At 61.4% G+C, this 22,177-nt stretch overlaps 5 protein-coding genes across 8 annotated transcripts; 3 read left to right on the forward strand and 2 right to left on the reverse strand.

Annotated features, from left to right (window-relative positions):
* The first annotated feature begins 9,598 nt into the window (after positions 1-9,598).
* On the forward strand, positions 9,599-11,045 carry CLDN9 (claudin 9). The gene is given in 6 exon segments (XM_032591668.1): positions 9,599-9,698; positions 10,040-10,575; positions 10,577-10,642; positions 10,644-10,667; positions 10,669-10,693; positions 10,984-11,045. Coding segments are annotated over 6 exon segments (813 nt in total).
* A 429-nt stretch (positions 11,046-11,474) lies between these two features.
* CLDN6 (claudin 6) lies at positions 11,475-12,933 on the reverse strand. Its single transcript, XM_032591554.1, is given in 2 exon segments — positions 11,475-12,652; positions 12,655-12,933. Coding segments are annotated over 2 exon segments (663 nt in total). The 5' UTR covers positions 12,707-12,933; the 3' UTR covers positions 11,475-12,041.
* A 2,264-nt stretch (positions 12,934-15,197) lies between these two features.
* Positions 15,198-16,763, forward strand: TNFRSF12A (TNF receptor superfamily member 12A). Its single transcript, XM_030300218.1, has 4 exons — positions 15,198-15,291; positions 16,066-16,170; positions 16,416-16,550; positions 16,636-16,763. The coding sequence occupies exons 1-4, from the start codon at positions 15,198-15,200 to the stop codon at positions 16,689-16,691; spliced, it is 390 nt and encodes a 129-aa protein (XP_030156078.1). The 3' UTR covers positions 16,692-16,763.
* Positions 16,764-17,514: 751 nt separating this feature from the next.
* HCFC1R1 (host cell factor C1 regulator 1) lies at positions 17,515-18,841 on the reverse strand. Of its 3 annotated transcripts, XM_030300215.1 has the most exons (4): positions 18,723-18,841; positions 18,366-18,422; positions 18,127-18,252; positions 17,515-17,896 (listed from the first exon to the last, which is right to left on the reverse strand). In XM_030300215.1, the coding sequence occupies exons 1-4, from the start codon at positions 18,815-18,817 to the stop codon at positions 17,761-17,763; spliced, it is 414 nt and encodes a 137-aa protein (XP_030156075.1). In that variant the 5' UTR covers positions 18,818-18,841; the 3' UTR covers positions 17,515-17,760. The 3 variants fall into 3 exon arrangements, with proteins under 3 accessions (XP_030156075.1, XP_030156076.1, XP_030156074.1); XM_030300216.1 differs by lacking the exon at positions 18,366-18,422; XM_030300214.1 differs by lacking the exon at positions 18,366-18,422 and having other exon boundaries at positions 18,127-18,315.
* A 90-nt stretch (positions 18,842-18,931) lies between these two features.
* THOC6 (THO complex 6) lies at positions 18,932-22,155 on the forward strand. Of its 2 annotated transcripts, none has more exons than XM_030300209.2 (13): positions 18,932-19,259; positions 20,046-20,161; positions 20,268-20,332; positions 20,425-20,528; positions 20,609-20,646; positions 20,730-20,778; positions 20,902-20,973; positions 21,065-21,167; positions 21,262-21,311; positions 21,399-21,458; positions 21,559-21,669; positions 21,756-21,890; positions 21,976-22,155. In XM_030300209.2, the coding sequence occupies exons 1-13, from the start codon at positions 19,221-19,223 to the stop codon at positions 22,054-22,056; spliced, it is 1,023 nt and encodes a 340-aa protein (XP_030156069.1). In that variant the 5' UTR covers positions 18,932-19,220; the 3' UTR covers positions 22,057-22,155. The 2 variants fall into 2 exon arrangements, with proteins under 2 accessions (XP_030156069.1, XP_030156068.1); XM_030300208.1 differs by lacking the exon at positions 18,932-19,259 and adding an exon at positions 19,294-19,389 and having other exon boundaries at positions 21,976-22,151.
* The last annotated feature ends 22 nt before the right edge of the window (positions 22,156-22,177 follow it).

A 22,177-nucleotide genomic window follows, 5' to 3' on the forward strand; every position in this document is an offset into this window, starting at 1 on the left:
TTAGCCAACCTCATTTGATTTGCTGTCTTTGGGAGTCCTAGATTTTTCCTTTTTCACAGAACTACTCATTAAAAAAAAAAATATCCAACTAGGTGTCTCAGTGGGTTAAGCGTCCGACTTCAGGTCATAACCCCACAGCTGGTGAGTTCGAGCCCTGCATCGGGCTCCAAGCTGACAGCATAGAGACTGCCTAGGATTCTCTCTCTCCCCTCTCCCTCTCTCTCTGCCCTTCCCCTGCTCATGCTTTCTCTCTCAAACTAAAATAAAATATCCAAATAGTCTCGTCTTTCTCTGCCCCAAGGTATACACTAAATCACATCTTTTTACTGATGTTAGGAAACCACAAGCTAAAGGTGGGGCCACTTAGGCCAAGTCCCCAAAGGGGAGCTTAGTACCTTACCTACCTTACTAACTGCAGTTCCAACCTCCCTCCGGGAAACGTAGTCTTAACCAGTCAGGGATTTTCTAGTCCGCACTACTGGGGTAATGTCACATGGGCCTCACCACCCCACCTGAAGGAACATGAGGTAATCTAACTAATTCTCCTCTGCCCCCCTCCTCCCCCTTCCCCTCTAAGAGAAGGTGACCTTGCTGTCACAATCTTTTCTTTAGCTAAACTTTCTTGCCTCACCCTCCTTCCTGTAAAAATCTTCCATTCTGCCCAACTCCTTGCAGCTCCCTTCTACTTGGTGGATGGGATGCTATCCAATTCACGAATCGCTTAAAGCCAGTTAGAGCTTCAAAATGACTCGGTTGATTTTTTGTTAACAGTAACAAAGGAGTAGAAGCTAACATCTGGGCACAGGGCCCGCCCAGCACACTGTCCTTGAGTGATATCCTGCCTAACTCATCTAGAAATTAAAAGAAAAAAATTTTAATGTTTATTTTTTAGAGAGAAAGAGAGGGAGAACACAAGTGGGGGAAGGACAGAGAGAGAGGGAGACACAATCCCAAGCAGGCTCCTGGCTCTGAGCCAGCAGCACAGAGCCCGAGGCAGGGCTCAAACCCACCAACCATGAGATCATGACCTGAGCTGAAGTCGGATGCTTATCTGAATGAGCCACCCAGGCACCCCAAAATGTTTTTTCTATATGATTTGCTTTATTTTTTCATTTTGAGAGCGTGAGCTCAAGCAACCGAGGGACAGAGGAAGGGAGAGAGGGAAGGGGGGGAGAGAGAGGGAGCGGGAGGGAGGGAGAGGTAGAGAGAGAGAGAGAGAGAGAGAGAGAGAGAGAGAGAATCTCAAGCAGGCTCCATGCTCAGCGAAGACCCATGACGCCGAGATCATGACCTGAGCCGAAATGAAGTCAGTCACTCAATCAACTGAACCACCCAGGCACCTCTCACCTAGAAATGATCTAATATTTTAATAAAGGTTTCTATATTCCAGTTTTAAAGAGAGTTACCATCCCTTTGTTTCTGATTGTCACCCACCCATCATTCATATCTTAACAATAACGCAAATGCTACATGTCATCAAATTTCGGTTTTTTTTTTAAAGTTTTTAAGCATATTAAATATATTTATTTTGACAGAGAGAATCCCAAGCAGGCTGCTTTGTTCAGCACAAAGTTCCGCTCAGAACTCCCGTCTCATCACTGGGGGTTATTATGACCTGAGCCAAAATCAAGAGTGAGCCGCTTCAACAACCGAGTCACTAGGCCACCCCTAAATTTTGGTTTTGAATTCTCTTTTCTTTAAGATAATTGAAATCTGCATTGGTCTTGACCCACGTCCAGGCGCGCCTCGTTCCGGGACCGCTAAGTGCAAACCCCGGAACAGGAGGGCCGCCCTACCGCCTCGTTGGCCGCCACGGGAACGCAGCGACTCAGCCGACGCTAAGGCCAGGTGGGGGCGCCAACTGCGCGTGTGCAGCGCCTGGTCTCGGGGCTAGCAGGGGGTGGGGCCAAGGGCACCGCGGGACACCGTGATTGGTTGAGACCGTGGGAGGGCTGAAAGGAGCCGCTGACAGGGAGCGCTGCCGCCTCTGATTGGCCGCCACAGCAGCTCGTTCTACCTGGCGGGACGCACGCGAAGGCCGCCAGCGCACTGACCCGTGATTGGCCGGGTCGGCCCCCGCGCGGTGCGTGGCCGCCGTAGGGGAGGGAGGAGGTCGCTGCGCCGCAGCGACGGCCAAGCTGGCGGCGCGGCTCCCCCGCTCCCGCTCGAACCCGCGGCTCGTCCGTGCCCGCGGCCACTCCGGCCGGGTCGGTCCCGCACGTCGCTGTCGCTGCCCCCGCCGCCCGTGCCGTCCCTGCCGCACCCGCCGCTGCCGGGCCTGCCGCCCGGCCTGAGCCCCACGCCGCCGCCGCCGCCGCCCTCGGCGCTCGCCCTGGCGGAGCTGCCGCCTCTGCCCGCGCTTCCGCTGCGGCCCGAGCCGCTGGCACCCTGGGGCCCCGGCGCCCAACCTGGCGCTGCCGGAGCTGCCCTCCCGAGGCCTGCGTGCCCGCGCCGCCCGCCGCCGCGCTCGCGCTGCAGGACCTGCCGCGCCTACCGGCGCCCGCGCCGCCGCCCGCGCACCTGCCGCTGCCGCCGCTGCCCGAGGCCGCGCGTCGCCGCCACGCCCGGGCCTGTAGGCGCGCGCGGCCCCGCCCGCCCCTGGTCGCCGAGCCGCCCCGCAACCGCTGCCGCCGCTGCCCGCGCGGCCCTTCGCCCTCCAACCTGCTGGCGCCGCCCGCGCCCCGCGCCCCCTGGCTGCTGCCCGCCTTCCCTCCGCCGCTGCCGTCGCCGCCGCCGCGGACGCCCCCGCCGCCGTACCTCTTCCTGTCGCCTCCCTGCTGATGGCCCTGGCCCTTGCTGCAGGCCGTGGACCCCGAGGGGCCGCGGGCGGGTGAGTAGGCCGTCCTGCCTGGACACCGGGGCTGGGCGCCCTCACCGCCTTCGCATCTGGCAGATTGAGAAAGCGCCGGTGAGAGCCTGGACTGGGGAAGCGCGAGGCAGAGTCAGAGGAGAGGCCCAGGTTTGGGGTGGAAGGGCAAGTCTAAAAATAAATTCGTTTTAAGAATAGGGTCTTTATTCCGTTTTGCCCCCTACTGCCCTACAGCGAGCCTCTTGCCTGGTTATTTGAGAATGTAACTCATCCCTTGTGCAGATAAGTTGGCTGCTTATCCGGCGCGGTGGGGACAGGGGGCACACGGCGCTTGGCTTGAAATGAAAACAAGACTTCAAATGTTTTGACTGGGTATGCAGGTGTTTCATTTTCCCTTATAAAGTGAGGGGTTTGGATGTCATCACTAAGGTCCTGTTCCTTTGCGTGTGTATGGCTTCTGGGAAACTTGCTGCCTTGCAAGCCTTGAGTCCAACTTCCTTTTCTTGTTTTAATGTTTACTTATTTTCGAGAGACAGAGCATGAGCAGGGGGAGGAGCAGAGAGAGGGGGAAACAAAGAAGCCGAAGCAGGCTCCAGGCTCTGAGCTGTCAGCACAGAGCCCGACGCGGGGCTCGAACTCACCAAACACGGGATCGTGACCTGAGCTGAAGTCTGACGCTTAACCACCGAGCCACTCAGGTGCGCTTTGAGTCAGACTTTGGACTGAAAGAGGTCCAAGGACTGTGCAGGTCTAGATGCACCAGAATAGCAGCGGTGCTGATGGACAACCGATACTGGGCCCCGGAGCGGCAGCCTCACGTGCAAGGCCTAGGTCATCCCCAGGGACGGGAAGGCTCCCAGGGCGAGTCATGAAGGAAGCCCCTATTCTGTCCCCGTTTTACTTGCCCTCCCCTCCACCCCCACCCTGCCAGGTTCTCCCCAGCCTGTACGACTCAGAATAAAGTTCCCTTTGTTACTCAGGTGGCTTGGGCTCAGGTAACAACAGGCAGACGTCCTATCTCATTGGGCTCTTCTACAGCAACTCGAGCGTGGTATCAGGAAGCCAACTTGACCTTGGGCAACCTCTGAGAGCCTGGAACCCACTAGCAAAAAAGGCAGTATATGAATTGCTTGTGACTTGCTTCAGCAAGCCGCCACTAATTGGATGGCTTAAAATAAAACGAATTTAGGGGCGCCTGGGTGGCGCAGTCGGTTAAGCGTCCGACTTCAGCCAGGTCACGATCTCGCAGTCTGTGAGTTCGGCCCCGCGTCGGGCTGATGGCTCAGAGCCTGGAGCCTGTTTCCGATTCTGTGTCTCCCTCTCTCTCTGCCCCTCCCCCGTTCATGCTCTGTCTCTCTCTGTCCCAAAAATAAATAAACGTTGAAAAAAAAATTAAAAAAAATAAAATAAATAAAACAAAACGAATTTACCAGAAACCCCAAATCAGGGTATTGCAGGGCTGTGCTCCTTCCTCCCAAGGCTCTAGGGAGGATCCTTCCTTGCGTCTCCAAGCTCCTGGCGGCCCCTGGCGTTCCTTAGCTTGTGGCCACATCCCTCCAGCCTCAGCCTCCGTCTTCACATGGCCTTACCCTGTGTCTGTGTCTCACATCTTCCTCTTTTTCCTCTTTTGACACCTGTCATTGGATGTAGGCCCCATCCTGAATACAGAATGATCTCATCTTGAAGGGTTTTGTTTTTTTTTTTACCAACGTTCATTTATTTTGGGACAGAGAGAGACAGAGCATGAACGGGGGAGGGGCAGAGAGAGAGGGAGACACAAAATCGGAAACAGGCTCCAGGCTCAGAGCCGTCAGCCCAGAGCCCGACGCGGGGCTCGAACTCCCGGACTGCGAGATCGCGACCTGGCTGAAGTCGGACACTTAACCGACTGCGCCACCCAGGCGCCCCCTTGAAGTTTTAATTTAATTTAATTACAGCTGCAAAGGCCTTTTCTTTTCTTTCCTTTCCTTTTGTCTTTCTCTTTTTTTCTTTTCTCTTGTTTATTTATTTAGTTAGAGAGAGAGAATCCCAAGCAGGAGCATGACACAGGGCTCAATCCCAGGACTGTGAGATCAGATCATGACCAGAACCAAAATCAAGAGTTGGACACTTAACTGACTAAGCCACCCAGTCCCTTTTTTCCAGTTAAGGCCAAATTCAGAGGTTCAGGACTTAAGACCGGGACATGGTGTGGGGGCCACCATGCGTTCCATAGCAGGAGTGTCCTGTCGCTGGGGGCTCTGGCCACCTTCAGAGCCGTCTTCCCAGCTTCCCTTATCACTCTGTTTAAAACCCTATTTCTGGCTTGAACCTTGCTGTCCCTTGGAGTCCTTGGGAGGAGCCAGAGTCACTGGTACCTTCACGATGACTCCCCTGCCCTTGTCTTGAATTCTGGCCGTGTTCCCATTCCTGCTGGTTGCTGTCTTCACCCTCTTCACATCCTGGAGCTCTCTTCTCCTCTCCACTGAGAATCAGACCAAATGGGAGGGACAAGACTGAATGTCCACTCTTTGTAAGAACACAGCAGTGAGGCGAGGGGCAACCCCCTCACCTCTAAACTCCAGACGGATAAAGACTGCATTGAAGGCTGACGCTTATGACAGAAATAAAGTTAATTGCTACCCAATCCATGGCGTCTGACCAGGTTTACAAGGGAAACCGCCATGATGCTGTTAACAAAATACTCTAGTCCCAAGTCGGTACCTACAGTGGTCCCCAAGGTGTGTGGGGTGCTCGCTGCCTGGGCAAATTCTGTAGTGACCCTGGGGGCGGGCAAGGCAGGCGTCTCCCTTCGTTTTACAGCCGGGCGGACCCCCGGAGATCACTGCAGTGTGACCTGCCCATCGAGGTCTGCCCGGGCTCCGTTAAGCTGCCACAGCAGGTGGTGAACAACTGGTGCCTTCTGCGGCGGGGACAGACACGGTGAAGGTAGCCGCCCAGGGTGGACGGTGGCTCCCCGGCGTAACCAGATCCAGGTGCGGTTCTCTGCGGAGACTTCCCGGCGCAGGAGGCGGGGAGAGGGAGGGGAGGCAGGGGAGACCGCGGCAGGGTGTGGGTTGGGGTGGTGCATGCGGGTTGCTCTGCTGCCACCGGGAGGCCTGGCTCAGCCCCACCCCCCCACCCCCCATCCCCCCACTGTGCTCTGGGCCAGGGTCTGGACGCCTTCAGGCTTTGTCCTGTTTCTCACGAGTACATGTGGCCAAGTTCTCATTGCCCCCCCCATTCCCCACCTTGTTTCTGGTCTGTAAAACGGGGGTAGTAACCCAGCAAGAACGGATATGCGACCTCGGGCTTCATCTGCCCCTTTTTGTTCAGCGGCCAGCGGATCTGGCCTTTCTTCTAACCAAAGTCTGGGGCCTTGGGCGCCTCCGAAGCAGAGGCTGATGCTGCCCTTGGGCCGTACAGCCCCCGTGCCCACCCCGATGCTCTCCTTGGCCCCATGATGGCCCTCTGACCTTTCGTTCCCGTCTTTGTCTTCGGGCCACACTTTCCTCCAAAAGCCTGGTGGAGGTGAGGATTGAAGGTAGCCCGCCCCCCGCCCTTCCCCCCTCTAAGCTGGCGTGTCTTTCCGCCCACCTGAGCGGCCCCGCCGCCGCCCTCCGGAGAACACAGATAGGGCCCAGTTCTACCACCCACCGAAGCAGCAAGTGGGGCAGGCCACACACCCCCGTGCCTCAGTTTCCCTCCACAGTAGTATATTGGGGCAGTTTTCCCTCCCCCACCTCTTTCCCGGCGGAGGCAGTGGGGGTGGAGATTCCAGTGGATGTGATGAAGTGCCTTTGAGATGGTAACCGCGCCGAGGGAGTCCCCACCTCTCCATATCAATGACATTCCGGCCCCAGCTACAGTCCCCGCTGGGCCCCAACTTTAACCCTTTGGTTCTCGGATCCACCAAGTCCGGGTGGACCTGGGGACCCAAGACCCGGCCTGAGTGAGGGCTGAGGGTGGGAAGTGCCTTCCGGGGTCTCCCCGGCATCGTCCTTGCTGCCCACCCCTCCTGCGGGCGGGCGGTTCCCCCGACCACCTCCGGCGTCCTCTCGGCCCCTCCCTGCTCTCGGACAGGACCGTCCCACTTTTAACCTCCCGAGGGCCTTGGGGGAGGTGCGTTGTCTTCTCAAAGGGGGGAAAGAGTAGACTTAGGTGGGAGGAAGCTGAAGCTTCCCCGGGCCCCCCACCACGGGTCTGGTTCCGATTGGTCTGGGGGTGTCTTCAGCCTCTGAGCACTCACCTCCCGTGTGTGGGTCTTTGTGCTTGAGTGTTGACGTGTCGAGCCCAAGAAGAATTGGGATCTAAACAATCAGGGTCCTCAGTGCCACCTCTGGCATGATGTGTGTGCAAGCGCTCCCCCCTCCCCCCCCCCCCCCCCCCCGCGCACTGGCCCTGTGACAACATCAGGGGTTTAAAGCTGCCTGTGAAACTGGGGGGGATCCTGGAGGCCGGCCCAACTGCAGGGCTCTCGGGCAAACCGGAGCTGGGTGGGTCTCACTGTGCCGAGGCTGTCTCTTGCGCCCAGGGGACGGAAAGACCCCCGGCCAGGCTGCCCAGGGACGCAGGCGCTGCGGAGGGTGGCCGGGCCCCTCCGATACCTGGGCTTGCTGCTGCCATCCTGACACCTGCTGGAACCTGTGTGGCTGGATTCCTTGGCCCATGAATGCCTGCCTCTATTTGTCCTTCTCAGCCACCCTCCTCCCTCCCCTTCTTACCAGTCACCCCTCCCCGCCCACCCTGTGAAATCTAGGGCCCCAGGGCTGGATTAGCTGGACAAACCCACGATTCCCCAGGCCCCATCACAGCCTGCAGGGGGCTCTGGCCACCTGCCCCCCCCCCCCCCCCCCCTGCCCCCCATGTCCAGCTGGCCACCAAGTCGGCCCCTCACAAGGGAGGAGCACCCCCCCCCCCCCCTCCAGCCAGCTGAAAAGCTGAACCTGTGGGGAGGCAAGGGTGTGGAGGAAACTCTAGCCACCAGCGTCTACCTTTCAGACCCACTCATCGGCCCACTTATCGGCGCTGGCCTCAGTCTCCATTTTATTAATGTTTATTTATTTTTGACAGAGGGAGAGACAGAGCATGAGTGGGGGGGCGGGGGCAGAGAGAGGGGGAGACACAGAATCCGAAGCAGGCTCCAGGCTCTGAGCTGTCAGCACAGAGCCCGACCCTGGGCTTGAACCCACAAACCTCAAGGTCACCACCTGAGCCGAAGTCAGATGCTTAAGTGACTGAGCCACCCAGGCGCCCCTTTCAGTCTCTGTTTTAGAGGGAGGGGCTCTCAAGCTTTTTTTCGTCACTGAGCCTTTTGCAGATCTGATGAAAGTATAACTTCTAAAAAATGCTAAAACCCATCCCCAGAAGCAGGATGCACCCGCTCGAAGTTAAAATCCTTTGTTAAATGAAGTCCCACTGAACAGGTGAAGAGGCACCCAGTGCGTGCCACCCCCAGGTGTAGTGGGGGCCTCGCAGGCCTGCCCCCCCCCATTGGCCCTGCTAGATCCGGACCTGGTCCCAGCACCCCCCTCCCGGCCTCCGCGGGCAGTCAACGGTGCCTCCCCGTGGGGCAGACGGGCCAAGGCCCTCAGGAGGAGGTGTGGAGGTGAGAGGCCGTCCCAGGTGAGGGCCCAGCTCTGCCTTGGAGAGTCCTCCCAGCCCCCCAGGAAAACGGTATGAAGGAAGGCTCCCCACCCCTGTTCCTCTTCCCTCAGTTCCTAGCAGCCGGGAAGAGGCTTGAGGGAGTTCGTGACCACCCCCCCAAAACGAGGGCTCGCTCATGTTTGTGGTGTTCCGTGAGGTTTCTCACAGGGTCTTTGTCCTAAGGAGGTTAAGGGACCTTGGCCTTCCATAATCTATCCCTAGTTGGGGGCAGGATTTGAGCTGTAGTCTGACTCCCAGGCTGCCCCCCACGAGAGAAGTCACAGGCACCGAGGAGGTCTTCAGGACGGGTCGTTGTTCCTGGAGACGGTGAGGCAGGCTTCGTCCCCTCGCCCTCCTCCGTGGTGTCTCTGACAGAGTGATCACTTGCTCCTCACAGGAAAGAGTGGGGTCCTGGGGCTTCACCCCCATCCTGGGCTCCTGTCTCCACTACTCATCCCCCTTCACCCACAGACCCCTGCACGCCCCTCCCCAACTCCACAACAGCACCTTCATCCTTTGCCACTAGAGACCGTCAGCAGCTCGGCTGAGCCTCAGTGTTCAGTGTGGGGGGTGGAAGGGCACACCTGAGCTGAGGTGAAGTGGGGGGGGGTTTCTAAGGCCGTTGCCTGGGCGATGCCACCTGAGCTGGGCGCCGGCACCTGTTGCCGGGGGAACAGTGCGGGCGGGGCCCCTCCCTTGGGAGCAGCCAGGGCCGCTGGGCTGAGACCGGAGACGGATCGGATTCCTGAGAGTCCCCGGCGGGCAAGGGGAACAGGGGCGGGGTGTGCGATACTGGGGATCTGGGCGTGTTTGCAACGTAGAGTGAAACGGGGTCGCAGGGAGCAAAGACGACGAGAAGGGGTGTCTGGGGGGAGGTTAGGAGGCGGCTCAGGAAGGCCGCCGAGCCTCCGCTTCTCATGCAGAGCCTGTTGCTTTTATGGACCCCCCCAATCCTTACTCCCCAGCTGGTCCTCAGTCTCCCCTTTCCTTTGTCCTGTGTTCCCACCGGCCCGGATGTTCTTTTCATCCCCCGCTCCCGGTCTCCGTCCCGCCTCCCAGGCTCGCCACCCCACCCCCGCCGCCTAACTCCCTGTAGCTCAGGCTTCGCCGCTCTCAGCTTTGCTGCCCCTCCCCTGCCTCGGCCCTCAAAACCCCGCCGGCGTCATGGGAGCCGGCCCGAGTCCCCAGGTGACACCCACAGCGGGTGTGCTGCTCGGCGTGAACCTGGGCCTGCCGGAGGGACAAGGCTCTCTTCAGCCCGAAGGTGGGTCGGGAGGGTCTGTGCAAGCCGGGTCAGACGGGCGGCAGCTGGGTCGCCGGGACGTGAGTGCCTGCAGGGTGGCAGGAGCACAGCGTCCGCCGGGCATCTGATGGGCACGGGCCCCTCGAAGGGACACCGCTACTCCGCTGAGCGGGGCTGTGAGACTGTGAGATTGACTTGTGCGTGTGAGGGTCAGAGAGGTGCTTTGCAAGAGGCCCCAGATGTGAGGACGGTCCTGGCCGAGGACACAGACTTCCCCACGTTCTGGGCACCGAGACCCCCACCCGGCAGCACCTGACGTACCCCAGTGAGTCAAGCGGCCGTCTAGGGTTAGAAGACCTGAGGGGACGATGCGTCAGCCGGCCTTGAACTCCTGGGCATGACCCTGGCCGTGCTGGGCTGGCTGGGCACCCTGGTGTCCTGTGCCCTGCCCCTGTGGAAGGTGACCGCCTTCATCGGCAACAGCATCGTGGTGGCCCAGGTGGTGTGGGAGGGGCTGTGGATGTCCTGCGTGGTGCAGAGCACGGGCCAGATGCAGTGCAAGGTGTATGACTCCCTGCTGGCACTGCCCCAGGACCTGCAGGCCGCCCGCGCCCTCTGCGTCATCGCCCTCCTGTTGGCTCTGCTCGGGCTGCTGGTGGCCATCACGGGGGCCCAGTGCACCACCTGCGTGGAGGACGAAGGTGCCAAGGCCCGCATCGTGCTCACTGCAGGGGTCCTCCTCCTCCTCTCGGGCATCCTGGTGCTCATCCCGGTCTGCTGGACCGCGCACGCCATCATCCAGGACTTCTACAACCCCCTGGTGGCCGAGGCCCTCAAGCGGGAGCTGGGGGCCTCCCTCTACGTGGGCTGGGCCGCCGCCGCTCTGCTCATGCTGGGCGGGGGGGCTCCTCTGCTGCACGTGCCCCCCACCCCAGATCGACCGGCCCCGAGGACCCAGGCTCGGTCTACTCCATCCCCTCCCGCTCAGGTGGCGTCCGGGCTGGACAGAGTGCTACGTATGAGGCGGAGAGCGTCCCCGGAAGCCCGCTGCTCAGAGCCTGACCTTGTGCCGCATGCCCCGTGGCAACCCTATGCCCCCCGACGTCAAGCCCCTTCCCTTGGCGAAACCCGCTCTCCAGAAGCTCCAGTCAGGTCTGGCTCCAGAGGCGTGGCCAGCTGGCCCGAAGAGTCCAGACCCTTTGCTGCGGGGGCGGGGGGGGCCCACGCGTTCTTGTTTCCTCCACCCAGGCAGAGCGACGCTGGCCTGCCCCCACCTCCCACCACAATCTGCCTTCTTCTGGTCCAGGACTCCGGCTGGCACTCCTCTTCCTGAGGCCACCCTGCCCCAGGAGCCTGCCCCTCACCTGAGGGCAGCAGCTCCTTGGTTCCAAAATGAGGAGGGGATCCCTGCCCTGGAGCGGGTCCCCTCCAGCTGGCCACCACCTGCACCCAGAAGTTCAGGCCCGGAGGCCCAGCCCCTCACCCCACCCTCCACTCCCCCCTGCCAGTAGGGAATAAACAGCATTCGTACCTTGGATTCTTCTGATCTGTGGTCGGGCAGGGAAGACCGGGTGGCCTTTCCTGGGACTGTCAGTCCAAGGCCCGCTCCAGGACGTGTCCCGTGGGCACCTTCACTCACCACGCGAGGTGTGAGGGTGAGAAAGATGAGCCACTTGCACCCACCTTCTCCCCCTGCCGGGCTGGCTCTCAACAGCCCCCCAGCAACACCCAAGGCAAGCGACAAAATAAGACGAGCTTTATTTAACAAAAACTGTGGGGGGCGAGGGGGGCGTGACAGAAGCGTGCAGGGGCTGAAGGTGAGCCAGAGGGGGCGGGGAAGGTGGTCTAGGGCACAGCTGGGGCAGGACTCAGGATAGAGGAGCCAGAGGTCGGAACACTTGGAGGTGGGTGGTTCTTTGGTGACTTAAACCGCCCGCTCTTCTAAGGGGGGCTACCTGAGGCTCAGGAGCCCCTGGGGGTTCAGAGGACCCACCGCTAAGGAGGGACTCTTGGGGACAGGCTGCAAGCATCTGAACGGCAGGCAGCCTTCACGCTGGCCCGCGGCTGCGGGTTGGCCTCCGACATGGGGATGTCCGGGGTGGAGAAAGATCCAGAAACTGTGAAGCATCACCTCCTTGGCTCCATCATCCAAAGGTGAGACGCACCAGCAGCAGAGCCCAAGAGAGATGCTGAGTTTCTTGGTCGGGTTACCAACTGAGTTTTAAAAATACCACTCCCCCCGCTCCCCCCCCCCAAAAAAAAAGATAAAAAAACCACCCAAAGCTGTCTGGATCACCATCCCCACGTCTCCGGCTCAGGAAGTCAGACTCCGCTGTCAAGGGAGTCCCCGCTCCCCTACCGGAATTAGACATAATTCTTAGCGGGGTATTCGGAGGGACCCTGAGAGGTGCCATGTGCGGCAGAGGCGGAGTATCGGGCCATGTAATGGTTTGAGCCCCGGGCCCCCCCCGAGGGGCATGTGCAGCACAGCAGCCCCCCCCCCAGCAATAAAAGACCAGAGGCTGCCCAGCCCAGGTAGAGGGAGGCCCCCAGCTCCCGCTTTTGGGCCTCGGCCACCAAAGGGTTGTAGAAGTCCCGGATGATGGTGTGGGCGGTCCAGCAGACAGGGATAAGGGTCAGGACACCCGAGATGACAAAGATGATCCCAGAGACAAGCACCAGACGGGCCTTGGAGTCCTTGTCCTCCACGCAGGTGGTACACTTGGCTCCCGCGAGGTAGACCAGCAGCCCGAGCAGAGCCAACAGGAGGGCGACGACGCAGAGGGCGCGGGCGGCCTGCAGGTCCTGGGGCAGCGCCAGCAGGGAGTCATACACCTTGCACTGCATCTGGCCCGTGCTCTGCACCACGCAGGACATCCACAGCCCCTCCCACACCACCTGGGCCACCACGATGCTGTTGCCGATGAAGGCGGTCACCTTCCACAGGGGCAGGGCACAGGACACCAGGGCGTTCACCAGCCGAGCAGCGTCAGAATGATCCCCAGGATTTGCAGGCCAGCGGAAGCCATGGCGAGGTTGAGGCTGAGAGGAGCTACGTTGGGGGACGCAAGGAGACTGCTGTTAAGACAGGCGGGTCCAGACCCTTTGTTCCCGTGCTAACTCTTCATGCCACATGCCGTGGCCCCCGGGAACACAGACCCTGGGAATCAGTACACCAGGGGCAAAGCACACTCTCTGAGCCTCATTTTCTCGTGGCCAAAACGAACACTTAATGCTTTAGCATCAGTTCCCCCCCCCGCCCCCCCCCCCCCACCTCCCGCCGGCTTTGGGATTGCCGTTGACTTACAAGAGCGAAAAAGTAAGCAACCCAGTCCTGGCTGTCTCGAGGGCACATGAGACACAAAGCCCATACCAATGCTAGTCTATGGCCCCAGCCACTTTTCCTACATTTTATCAGACAGCAATTTCCAGCCGTTTCCTTAGGGCACACAGATGGTGGGTTGGTGCTAGCCATGAGTTTCAGGCTCAAAACCTGTCAGTTTCAACATCACGATTAGAGATCCAAGCTGCCTCCCAACCACCCAGTAGCAGTGTACAAACTCCTCACCCCAGCCCGGTTCCATCCCCCCAGGCAGGTGGTCATGTTTGTGTCTCAGGTGACCCACCCTTCCCGGCCTTGCCTGGCCCAGTTGGCCCAGTCCAGCCTCAGTCAAACCCCAGAGGGGCAGGAGCAGTGAAAACCACAAATACCACCCTCTCACCCAAAAGCGCTTCTTCCCCAGGGCTACCGGTTGCGCCCCGGGCCCGGCTCTTCCTCCCTCCCCTAGGGGTTCCGTGGCATACCTCCAAGGCGGGGACATTCTGTCGTGCGTTCTTGCCCCAAATGCCATCCTCGAAGGACTCAACTTCCCTAAGACGACCTGAAACCCTTGGAGTCCGCCCAGTGAACCAGCTCCTCCGCCGCAGCCCTGGCCCCCCCTCGCATCCCACTTGGTGGTGTGGCTGGCTGGGGAATCAGTTCTGTTCAGGGTCCTGTTCTGGCCCTCCCTTACCCAAAGTTCCCGCGCACGGTTTGGAGCTGAACTGAGCACCGGCCCCAGCAGTGTGGCCCAAGGACAGACAGACCGTCCACTCCTCATTCGCATCGCCCACGCCCAGCCATACCTGGCCGCGCTCTTCCCAAACCCGCTGTCAGTCCTCCAGGCCTCTGGCCCGGTTAGCGCAGGGGCCACGCCGGCCCAGGCACCCGGCATCTCTCCCCTCCGAGACCTACCTCTGCCCTCGACCCCTTCTCTTTCCGCACACTGCGGACTCGGCTTGGTCCGAGGGCGCCCACTCCCGCTCTCGACCCCTAGTTCCCTCCTGAGTCCTGCCCGAGGAAGGGTCGCCAGGTCCCAGCCCGAGTGGCGCTCTGCGGGGAGGGTTTAATGGCGGCGGGAGCAGCAGGGTCGGTTCCGGTAGGTGAGGGGGAGGGGAGCCCCGCCCCAGGGAGCAGAGCAGGTGGGGAGGGGCGCCCGGGTTTCGGTGCCTTTGTCCCGAGGGAGGGGGAGGGGCGTTTAACCCTTCCGCGGCTGCAGAGGGACCTGATCTCTGCGGCTTCGGTGCAGATCCCCGGCCAGGAGCTGTGCCCCGGTGGCCGCAGCCAGATCAGCCCAGGTTCTCTACACGCACCCCCACCCACGCCGTCTGCACCCCACTCCTCGAGGAGTCTGCCTCTTCCCCTCCAACGCGCGCACTTTCCCCCAGGTTCACCTGCAAAGAAGTCCACTGGATTCGTAGGAACCGCCGAGTGTGCGGATGGGGGCGGAGGCGGGGGTCTTAAAGAGGCAGTGACGTCACCGGACCACCGCCCCGGGGAGGGCAGAGACCCCATTCCGGACCTCCGCGGGCGCGCGAATCCCAGCTTCGTCAGTTGGGGTCGCTCGAGCCGGGGGCCGCTGCGCCCGCGTCTGGCCCGGGGTGCGGGGACCTCAGCTGGCGAACGTCGGGCCGCAGCGGGTCGGGGCACAGGGCGTGGAGCCAAACGGAGCGTGGCTCTTGGCTCCGCTACTTACTAGCGCTGTGACCTCGGCAACTCACCTCACCTTCCCAAGCTCCAGTTCCCTACTCGGCTAAAAGGAGGCAAGAAGCCCACGTTTTATCGTGTAACTATGTCCTAAGGTAGAAACTAAAGACATAATATTATCATTATTTTGTTGTTGTTATTGTTCTGTTGTTATTATACCCTGGGGGCCTTAGGAAAGCCGCAGGTGTCTCTGCGGTGGGCTGTTCCGTGTCCGATTCCGCCAGCACACGTCTCCGGGACTCCAGCTTCCAGAGGGCCGGGCCAGGGCTGCGTCCCTGCGGGGGTCCCAGCCGCTCGCGCCAGGAGGCGGTGTTTGTTGAGCGAATGACTGACCTCAGCGGGCCGGGCGGGGCGGGGCGTCCAGGAGCCGACCGCGCGGGGCGGGCCGAGCCGAGGGGACCGCCCCGGAAGGCGGGGGTGGAGGCGGAGTGGCTGCTGTCCGCCCCGGCCCGCGCGCGGCGGGCACACACGGCCGCGGCCGCCGGACCCGCACCATGGTTTCCGGCCCGCTGCGTCCGCTGCCGCGGCTCCTCGCGCTGGGGCTCGGGCTGGCCCTGCTGGGCGCCGTGGCCGGGGAGCGAGTGCCAGGTACGCCGGGCGCGGGGCCCGGGCTGCGCGGGAGGCCGGGGGGAGCCTCCCGCCGGGGATCGCGGAGCCGGCACCGGGGACCCAGAGAACGGGGCCGATCTGGGCGGTACTGGGCGGACGTGGGGATCCCGGTCAGGTGGTCTCCGGGCACCGGGCTTCTGGCCAGGAGAGGTTCATCCCGCTCTGAACTTCATCCTCAGGCCAGGCCTCAGTTTCCCCCCCCCGCCCCGTTCAACTGGGGGAGGGGGGAGCGGTGAGGTGGGGTGGGGTGCTTCTGTCCTAAAAAGTCCAGACTCAGAAGTGGAGGGAGAAAGTTTGAGGGCGGGTTGTCTGGTTCGGTGGGAAGGCACGCCCCCAGCCTGTTCAATACGTGTTCTGTCTAGCCCCAGTGACCGAGGAGTCGGGGTGGGGGGATGGTGGTGCCGAGGGCACGGGGGTCTGTACCCCCTATACCATGTGGGGTACCTCCTTCCATCCGGTGACTTCAGTGCCCAGCTATGTGGGGGGAGGGACCGGGGTTCGGCCCCGTGCCCAGGAGTGAGTCACCCGCCGGCTGCGGGGGGGTTGTGTGGGGGGACCTGACCCCCCCCACAAGCGTCCCGCGCTATGCCCCCCTTTCCCCCGCGCTGCCGAGTCCCTCGGGTCGTGCGGTCACCTGTGAGGAATGCGAGGGGAGGGCGCCGGTGACTCACGTTATTCGAGCCGACAGACCCTGACCTCAGCCCCCAGAATAGCCGTGCCCCGCCCCAGCCTGACCCGCGGCCCCCTCCCCAGGCACCACCCCCTGCTCTCGCGGCAGCTCCTGGAGCGCGGACCTCGACAAGTGCATGGACTGCGCGTCGTGCCCGGCGCGACCGCACAGCGACTTCTGCCTGGGCTGTGAGTGGGGGGCGGGGCCCGGAGGCGAGCGGACCCCAGACTGGGAGAGAGGATTGCCCGGGCGGAGAGGGGTGCAGTGCTTCAGATCCGAGGAATTAATCGGGAAGCGGGGGTGGGTGGGAGGTGGGTGGGAAAATGGTGGGTTCAGGGCAGGGGCCAAGGTGGGGTAAAGGCTTGGGGCTCGGACCTAGGGGGCGGGGCTAGTACCGAGAGGGGCGAGGTCTGACTTGGAGTTCCGCCCCCAGGCGCTGCTTCCCCTCCAGCCTCCTTCCCACTACTGTGGCCCATCTTGGGGGGCGCTCTGAGCCTAGCCCTCGTGCTGGGACTGCTTTCTGGCTTCTTGGTCTGGAGACGGTGCCGCAGGAGAGAGAAGTTTACTAGTAAGTGTGCCAGGCCCGCCCGCACACTCCCCATCACTCCTCGACGTCTCCCCTGCCCTTGACCACCCCTCTTCTTGTTTTGCAGCCCCCATTGAGGAGACCGGCGGGGAGGGCTGTCCTGGCGTGGCACTGATCCAGTGACAGTGAGAGCCCCTGCCAAGCAGGAGGCCCCACCCACTCATCATTCATCCATCCATCCATCCATTCATTCATTCATTCATTCTGGAGCCAGCCCCTCACCCGACACACAGCCAGAGCCAGACTCTTCCAACCGCAGGGGTGTGGAGGGATGGGGCACTGGTGAATCACCTCCCCGAGGCCTGGGCCCAGGCTTCCGAGGAGGCTTCCAAGGTGTCTGACTGCCCTGGCTCTGGCTCCAGGACAGGAAAGGAGACCCATGCTGGGTCACACCAGACAGCTGACACTGAGGAACCGCAGCATTTGCACAAAGGGTCCCTCCCTCCACCCCCAGGGCCTGAGGGCCAGGCTGACCCGAGGGCCAGACACCACGAGGCCCCACCAACTCAGATGTACTGAAATTCCACCACAGGGTCTCTGCCTGGGGGGTCAGGGACCTGTTGCTAACACTAGGGGGCTGGCCCTCTAGGGGGGCTGGCCCTAAGACACTGTCCCCCCCACCCCCAAAGAGGGGGGGAGTATTTATTTTGGGGAGAGCGTTTGGAGGGGAGGGAGAATTTATTAATAAAAAATCTATAACTTTAAATGGTTTGGAGAGTGGCACGATCCCCAGCCCGACTTCCCAGAGCTGGAGGGAGGAGTGAGTCAGCCGCGGGGGCGGGGGTGAGGCTCTGACTCACACATTCTCAATGCCTGAGCCCAGCCTGCCAGGACCTGGCCTGGCCCTGACCGTTTTCCAGGGAAGATTTTTGAGAAACCCTAAGCATCCAGCACCCCAGTCTTCCCACCTTCCTTCCCAAAGGCCCCAGGGTTCCAGACTGACGCCTTCAGTTGCTCGGCAATCTTTATTCGGTTCTCCGGAGGGGAATGCCTCCCTTCCCATGCTCCGGTGCCTCCTGCCCCTCCCGGCCCAGGGCTCCGTGGGGTTCAGTGTCCTCCTCTGTTGGGGGTAGGTCCTGTGGCCCAGAGGCCTGGTCCGGAGAATAAGCAGGACAGCTGGTGCCTTAGTGGGGATGCTGGTCTTCTCGGTTTTGGGAAGACGGAAGATAGGCAGGGATCTTCCCACCAGCACTCAGAGCTCCATTATCTCTCCAGCTTGGGTCACAGGGTAGTGGGAGGTGGGGGCATCCCCTAGCCTCAGCAGCCGGAGTGCCTCGGGGATCAGGTTCCCAGGGTAGCGCCAGAGAAGCAGCTCAGAGCAAGGGCTCCTGGAAAAGGAAATAGCAGCATGGGGCTGAGGCTCGTCTGGAAGAGCCACCTCCCACCGGGTCCAGGTCCCCAGGAGCTCGTGGGCTGCCAGCACCTTCCAAGGAGCCAAGATGGGAAACAACAGAGGTTGGCTAGAAGCTAAAAATAGCAGGATGAGGCAGGGCCTAGAGACTGGCTCCAAAGATCGGGTGTGATCTCCCAGAAGGCCCAGACGGTGGATGGTGCCTACCTTAGTTGGGGCAGAGATGGGAAAGCCATGCGGGGGCTGCAGTAAGGGTGGTCATTGTGTAGGCTGAGTCGAGAGAAGTGTGTGGCCATGTTCTCTTCAGAAAGGAACTGTTTGCGCAGGGGCTCCCTGGGGGGAGACGGGGAGACAGGCGGGCTAGGATATTCACACGAGCAGCAGTCTGATGGGGACCTAAGGTGACAGAGGTCTTGTTGGGAGTCCCTCCCTGTCCCCAAACTCACTGCTCCTCCTCCAGGCGCCGCTTGGTGCTCATGGGCACAGCTCCTTGGAGAGGGGAGCTGGGAAGAAAAGAAAACCAGGTGCACCCCACCCTCTTCGCCCCATCCCCAGGATCTGCTCTCCTGCGCCTGCAGTGTAAGCCAGGAGCCCCCAGCCCACCTCTGTCTCAGCTGACACCTAAGTCACCCCCCTCTCCCAGGCCATCCAGCAGCCTGCTTCAGACCTCTCAGCCCAGTCTCAGCCTATGCCCAAGCCCTGACGACTCGCCCCACCGCTTGTCATCCTGCAGACCACTCCAGAGCCTCCAGCCAAAGGTCCTGAGCCCCTGGGCCTGGCCCACCCAGCGCCCCTACACACACCTCAAGTCCTGGCCTCGGGGCGTCCCCGACGCGGCCCGTGGGTCGCGCTGGGCCCGACCTGGGGGGCCTCGCTCCAGGGGCTGCTGTAGGATCATTTGGGTTCGGGGTCCTGCGGGCAGAGGGTGGGATCCGGGCGACAGGGCGGAGCCTCAGAGGGCGTGGTCCAGCACGGGGGGCGTGGCTGTAGGCGCGCGCAGCGGCGAGGTTCTACGCAGGCGCGGAGGACGAGCGACGCGCGGCTGGAAGGCGGGTCTGCTCCGCGGGGTGGGGGAGGGGATCTGGCGTAGCGGGGCTGCGGTGGTCGCCCCTTAGTGTTGGCGATCTTCGCGGCGGTCCCTGGGCTCCTGGGGCTCGGGGTAACACGCGGCGGCCGCCTAAGCGCCGGGCCGACGAACCGTGTTGAGGCTGTGCGGCTCCGCGAGGGGGAACCGCTCGCGGGCACGTCCAGACTCGTGAAGCTGCGTCGCGCGGAGCACTCTGGGATTTGTAGTTCTCGCGATGGAGCGAGCTGTGCCACACGCAGTACCTCTGGGTCAGGTGAGGCGGGCGTGATGCGCGGTGCCTTCTGGGGTTTGTAGTCCATGCCCGGCTCGGCAGGGGCAGGCAAGGATTCATGCCCTCAGCCCTGTTCTGCGCGGGACTCGGACCCAGACCCGCGGGCGGGAAGGTAACCGGGCAACCCTTTAGGCGCCTACATGAAAGTTCTGGGGGGGGGGGCGCCTGGGTGGCGTAGTGGGTTAAACATCCCACTTCAGCTCAGGTCATGATCTCACGGTTGGTGAGTTCCAGCCCCTCTTGGGGCTCGGCGTTGATAGCTCAGAGCCTGGAGCCTGCTGCGGATTCTGTGTCTCCCTCTGTGCCCTTCCCCTGCTCTCATTCTGTCTGTCTCTCTCTTTCAAAAATAAACAAACATTAAAAAAAAAAAAAAAGCCAGAGAGTAGGGATCAGAAGTCTGTGTGTTTTTCTGTCTTGGGACAATGGAGCCACTTTTTAAGCGCTTTTAATGAGGCAGCGCTGTGCGAAGTTATAGATACGGTAGCTCAGACAGTTGTGACAAAGTCTCCTTGAGCTCCATTTGACAGTTGAGGAACCTTGGAAGCCAGGCTGGGTGCTTGCTCAAGGTACTGGTAGACGTCCCACCTCAACTGCCCACTTCGTCACCCTCTTGAAGCAACCCCTGGGACCCACTTGGTGGGTTGCCTCAAAGGAGGCCTCAGATCCCTGGGCAGTGGGGGGCCGGACAGGCGGCAGGGGCAGCAGGAAGGAGTTGGAGTCCCCCGGCCCAGATGTCCCAGGCAGCCTTCATGCAGCCTCTCTCCACAGATCGAAGTGTTTCAGGCCCTGCAGCGGCTGCACATGACCATTTTCTCCCAGAGTGTCTCACCCTGCGGCAAGTTCCTGGCAGCTGGCAACAATTACGGGCAGATAGCCATCTTCAGGTACTCACCCCTGCTTCCCCTGCCCAGTAGCTCTAGCGCTCGTTCCCCCCCCGAGACTGGTGCCCCTGCTTCTGACTCTCAGGCCCCCCCTCCCCTCTCCCTTCAGTCTGTCTGCCGCTTTGAGCTCCGAGGCCAAAGAGGAAAGTAAGAAGCCCGTGGTGACATTCCAAGGTGGGTGCGGCCATTGAGTCTGGCTTAGGGAACCCCCCGGAATGGAGGAGGGGAACAGGACAGCGTCACTCAAGTTCTGCATTTCCATCTAGCCCATGACGGGCCCGTCTACTGCATGGTCTCCACGGATCGACATCTGCTCAGTGCCGGGGATGGGGAGGTGAAAGCCTGGCTCTGGGCAGAGATCCTCAAGAAGGTAAGGAGTGTGGAGCTGGGGAAAGGCTGGGTTGCCCAGGCCCAGAGAGCCTTTGACATACGGTGTTTCCCTCCATGAAGGGCTGTAAGGAGCTCTGGCGACGTCAGCCCCCGTACAGGTGAGCTAGGGCCACGTGGGCAGAAGGCACTTGGGGGTGAAGGTACTGGCTCACCAGAGCTGACCTCGCTTTCTCTCTCGCAGGACCAGCCTAGAAGTGCCTGAGATCAATGCTTTGCTTCTGGTCCCCAAGGTCTGAGCCCTTTGTGACTGGAGCTCTACCCCACGCTGTTCTTGGCCCAGACTTTAAGCCTTTTCCCTCTCCCTGTCCCGGGTCTACATTGAACTTGCAATTCCACCCTGCCTTCTTCCACAGGAGAATTCTCTCATTCTGGCAGGGGGAGACTGTCAGCTGCACACCATGGACCTTGAGACGGGGAACTTCACAGTGAGCGGGGCCCTGGAGCTGGGGTGGTCAGGGCTGGATGCTAGCAGGGGCAGTCTTCCTGGATATCCTGACGCTGGCCCTCTTCCTGCAGCGGGCCCTCCGGGGCCACACAGACTATATCCACTGCCTGGCGCTGCGGGAGCGGAGCCCCGAGGTCCTGTCGGGCGGTGAAGATGGAACCGTGCGACTTTGGGGTTAGTGTCAGGTTGGAGGGAAAGGTGGTGGTGAGGGAGATGGGGGAGGGCAGGGTGTTTCTCAGAGTCTTCCCCCACCCCCCACCCCCCACAGACCTGCGCTCAGCCCAGGAAGTCCAGACCATCGAGGTTTATAAGCACGAGGTGAGGCGTGCCCCATGCCCTGTCCCCCCTCCGCTTCCTGGGCATCCCACGTGTCTTCATCTCCTTCTCCCTCCTCCTCCCTCCTAGGAGTGCTCCAGGCCCCACAATGGGCGTTGGATCTGTTTGGCTACTGACTCAGACTGGATGGTGAGCAGGGCAAAGTCCAGAATGGGGTGACAGTTCCGGGCCCTGCCAGCAGAGGGCCTATGGCTCACGGCGGCTGGGGACACCTCGCCTTTCTGCTCAGGTCTGTGGAGGAGGCCCAGCACTCACCCTCTGGCACCTCCGATCCTCCACACCCACCACCGTTTTCCCCATGCGGGCGCCACAGAAACACGTCACCTTCTACCAGGACCTGGTGAGGCCCTCTGTCTTGCTTCTGCCACCTGTGCCCGGTTCCCCTCTCCAGTCCTGACCCCCGACTCCTCTCTCCGCCCTCCACAGATTCTGTCCGCGGGCCAGGGCCGCTGTGTCAACCAGTGGCAGCTGAGTGGGGAACTCAAGGCCCAGGTGCCTGGCTCCTCCCCAGGGCTGCTCAGCCTCAGTCTCAACCAGCAGCCAGCAGCACCCGAGTGCAAGGTGGGTCCTGCAGGGGGCTATGCGGGGGGCGGGGGAGAAGGGGCATGTGTGTGGACAGGCCAGTCACCCCCCCTCTTGCTTCCAGGTCCTGACAGCCGCAGGCAACAGCTGCCGGGTGGATGTCTTCACCAATCTGGGCTACCGTGCCTTCTCCCTGTCTTTCTGATCTCTGGCAACACCCCCTCTGTCCCAGGGATCTGGAGTGCTTTTTCTTTTTTCCTTTTTTTTTTTTACCAAATAAAATTTCAGGCTATTCTTCCATGCATTTTCATCCCAAGAATAGAGGC

This window comes from Lynx canadensis, chromosome E3, assembly GCF_007474595.2.
Source record: "Lynx canadensis isolate LIC74 chromosome E3, mLynCan4.pri.v2, whole genome shotgun sequence".
In the NCBI taxonomy this organism is placed as follows: domain Eukaryota; kingdom Metazoa; phylum Chordata; class Mammalia; order Carnivora; family Felidae; genus Lynx; species Lynx canadensis.